The 8345-nt window shown below is 38.8% G+C and overlaps 2 protein-coding genes across 2 annotated transcripts; one reads left to right on the top strand and one right to left on the bottom strand.

The window, feature by feature from the left end:
- The first annotated feature begins 1985 nt into the window (after window positions 1–1985).
- On the top strand, window positions 1986–6073 carry LOC101294046. The gene is made up of 8 exons (XM_004293121.1): window positions 1986–2510; window positions 2610–2678; window positions 3146–3277; window positions 3367–3420; window positions 3504–3548; window positions 4923–5062; window positions 5578–5703; window positions 5788–6073. The coding sequence occupies exons 1-8, from the start codon at window positions 1986–1988 to the stop codon at window positions 5831–5833; spliced, it is 1137 nt and encodes a 378-aa protein (XP_004293169.1). The 3' UTR covers window positions 5834–6073.
- A 510-nt stretch (window positions 6074–6583) lies between these two features.
- Window positions 6584–7901, bottom strand: LOC101293755. The gene is made up of 2 exons (XM_004293120.1): window positions 7326–7901; window positions 6584–7219 (listed from the first exon to the last, which is right to left on the bottom strand). Exons 1-2 carry the CDS (start codon window positions 7899–7901, stop codon window positions 6584–6586), a joined length of 1212 nt encoding a protein of 403 aa, XP_004293168.1.
- Between the last annotated feature and the right edge of the window lie 444 nt (window positions 7902–8345).

Raw genomic sequence — 8345 nt, 5'->3', positions numbered from 1 at the left:
ATAATATATATATATATATATATATATATATATATATATTATCTCCAGTCATCAACCGAACTCTAATCAATTGCCAGGCAAATTATAATAAGTGCAACAACATAGGTAGCTAAACAGAGGCTCCCTTAAAACAATCTAAATCAAGTGTATATAGATAGTTAAGCATAACTAAATTAGTCGTACGTTCGTATTATAAATCAACACTAATGTAGATTGACATATTCAAATAGAGGCTGGTTGGTTCGGAGTTCACAATAAAATAGGGGCTTGTGCAGTTAGCCATTCTTGTCTAGTTGTCTGGTTGATGGCGAAAACAACAATGATTTGACTACTCTTCCAAGGTTTGAGGACTAGGAATCATTTTTATACTATCCTTGTCACATCACTTCATTATATATGGTTCATCAATAACACATTGTACTCGGATCCATGCAAAATACTTCCCCAATTATTCATTTTGTCTTTAGCCTCAAGTTATTATACATATTTTCTTTTCACCAAATAATTTCAAAGTGGCTTTCATATAGTTTTGGAAAATAAAATAGACCATAAAGTTCTGAAATAAAATATACGAAAACAAAATTTCAAATAATATAGGTAATTTAATGCTAAGATAAAGAAAACGAAGATATTGAAATCATTTCCTTAACTAGGACTATAAAAGAAGAATGACCTTTTACTTTAACCATAACACAATGAGCAATCGTGCTAACGAGAGAGTAACCACATCTACATATATAGAAAAAAGGAGTTCACAATTAACCGTAAGAGAGGTTTACAAACCTCATTGAATTTATACTGAATTTTAATTTATACAAACATTACACACGAAACAGTATTGTATTTTAACTTATACTGTTCATAAGAGGGGAAGAGGGTGGTATTGGAAGCAGATGCTAAGTCTAAAATCAAGTAAGAAACCATCAAATTTAGACATGGTGTTCAACAATAATAGAATACTTAACAATTTAGTCAAACATAATTGTTGACTAGTAATAAGTAGCTACAGTAAAATATGAAATCCACACACCTCAAATTGTAATTCACACATAAACTTTTCATTTTTAATAATTATTTTATATGAAGACAAGATTTAAATCACTATAACATTTAAGTTACTGAGAATGAATGTGTGGATTTCATTTAAAAAAATATATATATTGAGATTGTAAGAACGTGTAAAGAGAGAACACATAATAATTCCTCCTCCGCAACTAGCAAAACCGGAAATTGAGTACGAATATTTTTCCCGGAAAGGACAGAAAACTTTATTTCTTTATTTGAAAAAATGACAGAAACCATTTTCTCAGATTCTTCTGCTCCTGAAAATAACAGGTAACAAAACCTTAACATCCAATTCCCTACCAACCTTGATACGACCCAACCCACCCACCCATATATTTCCTACCATAATTAACCATCCCTACACTTTTCCAAATAATCCAACCGCGCGTCGCAACACGCGCCACTCCTTGTCTGAAAATTCAAAATGATTCTGGGTTTACCAAACTACCAAAGTCAAAAAGAAAAGGCACAGATTGCAGACCCACGTCGGAACGTGAAGTGGGCGCGAGTGTAGTGGTAGCGGGTGTCAAAAGACCCCAGCTCACGTGAACCAAGAGCGCGTGCCTTCACGCGCCACCCTAAACTAAACAAAAACATCCGCACACCACTGAGAAATTAAAGACGCGTATCTTTTTCAGAAATTCAGAGCATAGGAACGTTGGAGCGTGGAGTGAACGCGGAGGAGTGTGCGAGTGGTGGTGGTAGCGGGAGCCAAAAACCCCTAATAAAGCTGTGCTGTGGGTTCGTCTCTCTCCGTATCTCTCCGTCTCCTCCGAAACTAACGCCCTGGAAGAGAAAAAGTACAAACCCACAGACTGAGAAAGAGAGAGAGAAAAGCTCAGAACCAGACAGACTCACCCTAGACTCGGACCCTCTCTTAAACTACCCCCCCCTCCCTCTCTCTCTCTCACAAGAAAGCAATGGCAATCTCTCTCTGCTTCATTTCCTCCTCCTCCTCCTCCTCCGCCACCGCCGCCGCTTCTTTCAATCCCCACCGTTTACTTCCCTCGCTCTCCGCCTCTCCCGTCGTCCACCTCCGCCTCGGCGTCTCCGCCCCCTCCCTCTCCCACCGCTGCCGCCAATTCCGCCGCGTGCTGTTCTCAGCCGGCGGCGGGGACGGCGGATTCAGCGGCGGAGGCTCCCACGGAGGCGGAGGCGGCGGGGACAGCGGAGGCGAGGACAATGCAGGCGGGAAAAACAGGGTGGAGGCGCTTATGGTGTTGAAGAAGTCCGGCCGGGGACTGGAGAGCTTGCCGCAGGACTTGGCGGCGGCGATCGAGGACGGCCGGATCCCCGGCGCCGTTGTGGACAAGTATTTTGAGCTCGAGAAGAGCGGCTTCTTTTCGTGGCTGCTGCAGTTCGCTGGGTTTAGGGAGCGATTGCTGGCTGATGATCTCTTCTTGTTTAAGGTCTTCATGGAGTGTGGCGTTGGTCTTTTCACCAAGGTCTCTTTCTAATTTTCACTCTCGAATTACAATGCCTTTTGTCTATTTGTTTTTTTCGTTTTCATTTCCAATTTTCATCCAAATGCGTTCGTTTTGTAGACTGCTGCAGAGTACCAGAAGCGCAAGGAGAACTTTTTCAATGAGCTCGAAGTTGTATTTGCAGATGTGGTATGATTCTCAATTGTATTCCTACTGCTCTAAATTGGTACATGAATTAGTCACATTGTACATAATTCTCAAAATTAGTTGCATTATATGTACAGTACGCATGCCCATGACCTTTATAATCACATGCTAACCGGATATAGCATTTGATACAGATCAAAGCATTCTTGCAGGCTTTCATAGATAAATATTGTACTTACTTTGCATTAAATGATTACTCTTAGATTATATTATTTCGCCTCAGCAGGTGCATAAGCAATATCTAGCATATTTTGTTTGCCTGTAAAATCTCTATTACAGCACTGGACTTCCTTAATGGTGATTTTTAAGTATTAAATGGAGATCGCTTGGGATTATTCTTCAAAAAATCATTATTCGTATGGAAAAATCAGTATTGATGCGTTGTTCCTCCATTCTCTTTTGAATCTGTTTACTTCCTATCATTCATATTTGCTATATCTTTCTCTTAGGTAATGGCCATAATTGCAGATTTCATGCTTGTATATCTCCCTGCCCCAACTGTTTCTCTTCGCCCACCACTTGGACTAAGTGCAGGGGCAATCACCAAGTTTTTCCATGGTTGCCCTGATAATGCATTCCAGGTTACTATTCTATGAACCCCTAAAGTTCGTAAGCATTAGAGTAAAATCTTGATAAAGTTACTTATAGGTTTTGAAAATTCTGTCTACAGATCGCTCTCTCTGGAATATCATACTCCTTATTACAGAGGATTGGTGCAGTAGTGGTAAGGAGGATTTTATTTGAAGTTTTGAAGTAAGAATGGCATCATATATATATATATTTCATAATCCTCATTTGTTTGAGCAGAGAAATGGGAGCAAGCTCTTTGTCGTCGGTACTGCTTCATCACTGGTTAGTATTTTCCTAGCTTCTTGTTACTGGTTCTTTTGGAAATTGCTTTGTCATTGATATGTGAATGCTGGATTGCTTGCTTGCATGAACAATTTTCTCACATGTATCAGTTTAAAGTTGGCCAAATAAATCTCACAACAAACATATCGTACGCTTAACAAAAAATAAAATAAAATAAAACTTTTAAATATTTATATGGTCGACTTCTGTATTCTTTTTTTTTTTCCCTTTTCTTATTGATATCTCAAGCCAATCATTCTCCCTTTTGAGTGGGAAATGGTTGGGAAACATCCAATTGCCAAAGATGTATTGAAGGTACTCCTGGATATTTGAAAAAAAAATTAAGTCAAGACTGGGACTATAACAAGGGTCTGTCAATTTATAACATTTCGCTGGTTGGGGATATTAAAGGTTACATTGCCAACTTTAGGGGATGGGTTGGCCATCCACTGGAATATCGTTCAGACCTTTTCTTTGTTTTCGAGCATTTGATGATGCTCATGAAAGCTTTGGTTAGGTTACAATATTGATATGTCGTGGCATAGTATCCTCTATTATTGATATAGTCTTTTCATGCACTGAATAACAGTGGTCTGAATTTTTAATTTATGCATAGTCCACTCTTTCAATGATATATCAATCTCTGTCATACCTTTATGTTTTTAAGACAGGAAGGCGCCAGAAAATGTGAGGGGTCGAGTTATATAGTTGAAATAAATGCATTGTCGCATAGTAACAAGAATACTCTGTCTAGGCTCATAAGTTATTGTCACTGGCAGTGAATTTCCGGGTGAGAGAAGAATCCATCTTTTCTGTTTAAAGTCCACAGTCAAAATCTTTTCTGTTTTTTTGCTTTTGCTAGGAACCTCTTCACTGGACCACCTTTTATTTCTTGATTCTTTCACATCTGTAGGTTATCTTGTGTGCTCCATAGACTAAGGCCTATGGAGGCAGCCAAACTCTCTAGGATGACTGAAAAGTCAAGTTTGTGTTCAACCAAGTGTATTGCCAAATATCAAGAAGCATTTGATTAGATAATACTTCACCTATTCTTGGTAGGGCATTATATCCAAAAACTCAGCGCAGTATTAATAACCAAGTTTCTTTCTTATATAATATGTGAAGTGCAGTTAGTGCCTTCCGGTTGTATCATATTATCCTAATGGCCTTCATCTGTTCATCCAATCATACATTGTACTGATGCTTGTAGTTCAATAATACTTGTTGAAAAGGATACCATTGTTGAATCTCTTAATGGCCAGACACCCTTCCTATGCAGCTTTTGTTCATATTTAAGTCGCACTAATATGCAAAGTTTCTGTTCATATGTAAATTTCAGAGTGCTGATTCATAATGCATCTCATTTTTGATTAGGTTGGCACATCTGTTACAAATGCCTTGGTCAATGCAAAGAAGGCTGTTGGTAGCTCTTCAGAGGGTGAAGCTGAGAATGTTCCTATAGTATCCACTAGCCTTGCATATGGTGTCTATATGGCAGTTTCTAGCAATCTCAGGTAGTTAACTTTGATCAGTGCTATTTTGTTCAGTGAAATGGTATAACTTTGTTCTTTTTTTGTTGGTCTAATTGCTATTGGTTCTTACGTTATCTCTTTCCAATTTCGTTGTCTTTCCTTTGCATTTCTACCTATCTAATTTGTACATTTAACATCATAGATATATGTTATCTATCATCTCTTTCGAAAGGTGGCAGTTTTCCTTTAAGCTCTCTTGTTTATTTTGTTTTATTGGAACTTATGCTAAAGCCACCAGATGTAAAACATAAGAGGACCTTGAAATCACCTTATGAAAAATTGCCCTTGAGAGTGAACTGAGTTGTCCTCATAAAAGTATGAATGAGACATTTGAATGAAAGTGATGTCCAAGTAGATAAAGTTTTAAATTGGACAAAAAATATTTATTAGGTGGAGTTATATTTAGTGCTTTGTAAATGGAATTGACTTGTTAGTGCAGACTTGAGGGCAATGGAATATATTTTTTTTAATCATCTCAATCACAATTTCTATAACAGGTATCAAGTGTTGGCTGGTGTTATTGAACAAAGGATGTTGGAGCCACTACTACATCAACACAAGCTAATGCTAAGTGCAATATGCTTTGCCGTTCGAACGGGCAACACATTCTTGGGTTCATTATTGTGAGAACTTTTGCTGTCTCAATTTTTCACATACACCAAATCTTTTTCCCTTCAAAAATGACCCTAAACTACTTTGCTTTGCAGGTGGGTGGATTATGCTCGTTTAATTGGGATTCAGAAGGCCCATTAGTTATACAACAGATTGCACTTTCTAATTTAAATGAGTTTCTCAAGGCATAGGTTCTCTGCATTTGTTGCATACATTATGCAATTAGACGATTGAAGTGATTCGGGTTCTATATGCTAGGTTAAATGGGGTTTCCGCCCCCTTATATTTTCACCACCCAAGTCTGAGCCAACTTTTTCTGTTTGATTCTCCTTTTCCATACTTAAATTTTTCACCCATTTTCTCATTTTCTTTTTCTTGAGGCTGTAAGGATTTTGTTATGGAACTCTTAACAGTAAGAAAAAGATTTTATAGTTATCTATTGACTATGGTTGAGCTTGTGCAATTAGGTCATATATGAGTATGGTCATACTATTTTGGTACACTACATTTTGCAAGTGTTACTCAAACTTTAGCCGTTCATATTTATTTGCCAAAGAACTAAAAATTTCATCCTAACAAGTGACTCGTACACAAATATATAAGACACCACATACATGCAGTCGTCACAAGTCGATCAGTGAAGTCCCAAATACAATGCATACCCTAGTTTGCCAGAACAAAACTTACACACATTCTGTTATACGTACAAATATACATAATTAAATCAGAGTATTACATCTACTGAATACTCTAAGAAAAAAAAAATACTTGTAACTGTGAAATACTTTGTAAACGACGACAACGTACAGTGACAAAATTAAAAGCGGAATTGATCCATTTTTCCTATTTTCGGGTATTGCAGTGCATGGTCTCTAAACTTTCGAATCAAACTCATGCAATAACTTCACCCTTCATGCAAGACCTGTATATGACTCGAGTATTGTTTGCATGTACTATGTCGCAGCAGTCCTTTCCTCCCATCTCCAACCGTACTTCTGGCGATGAATAGACCTCAATTTTGGTGATGGAATCCGCAGAGTGGTTACCAGTTGAAGAACATGACCTCAAACCACGAGGCGCTACTCTTGAATAAGTCGTAACAGTCCTCCTCTTCCCTCCATCGACACGATGATGAACAGAATCAAAATAAAACACATGGGGAGCTTGACATGGATTCTTTGATGGCAACCTGGTGTTAAACATGTAGAACGGTTGGCTTGCGTTTCTCCAACGCGAGAATGTCTCGAGGGGTTTCCTTAAGGTGCTCCGGGGGAGTATGCTTTCGTAAATGTGAGCAGAGTAGCCCCATGAGATTGAGAAAGACCAGTTACTTGGTCTGTGGTAGCATATGGTTTGTTGAAGAAGACGAGAAGGATCGACTTTTGCAGCTTTCATGAGGTGGTTAATGGACTCGGAGCGGTTCATGGAAGGGAAAATTGGGTTAACAGTGTCAAGGTGGTGGATGGAGAGGAATGGAGATTGTGGATGAGCCGATAGAAGACCTGATACGTCACCACGAAGATCAATCTGTGATTAACAACACCAATGGATCAAGAGTTGTTAATTAACAGCAGTAATAACAAAACTGTATAAGCTGTGATCAACATGTAACTCAGAAAAAATGATCGATTACCTGGTGAAGGCCATTTTCTTGAGTTAGAGTGACTCCTAAATCGGTTAAACATTCGTGTAATGTCAAATCGCTAAACCAAGAATAGGAATATCTATCAATACAGTCGTCCAACTTTGTCGACAATGCAGCCACCAGAGGGTAACTCAAAATATAACCAGCTCCACCGAATGCCATATCAAACGAAAAATCGGAATTAGACTTGACAAACTCCGATCGTGTGCCAATGTAATGGTACTTAGTATGGTCATACTTTGCTAGAACTTCCACCAAATTATCAACCACAAAAACGGTGTCATCATCCGACATTACATACCATCTTACACCTTTGTCACGCTCTCTAAATATCTCCAAAATCGAACGCACTATTCGTACTTGGATCGGATTCAATATTTTCGGGTACACTTTTAATTTGGTGACATCGTCATTGACACGAAAAGGAGGATAAGATGAAGGCCAAGGCAAAAACTCTGCGGGTGGAGCTTCATCCAAAAAGAGGTATCCTCGAGTGACATTAGGCCGCCACCATGCTTTAATGTAAGCTGTTTTGTGCCTCAATGTCTTGACAGAGCCAACCATTCCGATCACAATGTGTCTTAAATCGGTACGAGGGTGATCGGGGGGACCTGTAGCCGGCGGGGCTGAGAAATTTTGTTGCAAGCTTCTAAGAAGATCGGTAGGTTGCAAAATATATACCGATGTTAGGATTAAGCTTGAAATGTAAAAAGTTATTAGGATTAAGATTAACAATGCTAGAGATTTGAATACAACTCCCAGAGATAAAAGGTTTGCTTGTTTTTGTGGAGTTGTGGCAGAACGCATTTTGAAGGATATGATGGCACAGAGAGAGAGAGAGAGAGAGAGAGAGAGAGAGAGAGAGAGAGAGAGAGGAGGAGGGAGGGGGTAGGGGGTAGGGGGTAGGGGTTAGGGGTTAGGGTTAGGGTTAGGTTAGGTTAGGTAGGTAGTAGTAGTAGTAGTAGTAGTAGTAGTAGTAGTAGTAGTAGTAGTAGTAGTAGTAGTAGT

Source organism: Fragaria vesca, linkage group LG2 (assembly GCF_000184155.1).
Source record: "Fragaria vesca subsp. vesca linkage group LG2, FraVesHawaii_1.0, whole genome shotgun sequence".
NCBI classification, from domain to species: domain Eukaryota; kingdom Viridiplantae; phylum Streptophyta; class Magnoliopsida; order Rosales; family Rosaceae; genus Fragaria; species Fragaria vesca.
The sequence above is the reverse complement of the archived record's forward strand: the minus strand, read 5'-3'. Positions and strand labels throughout refer to the sequence as shown.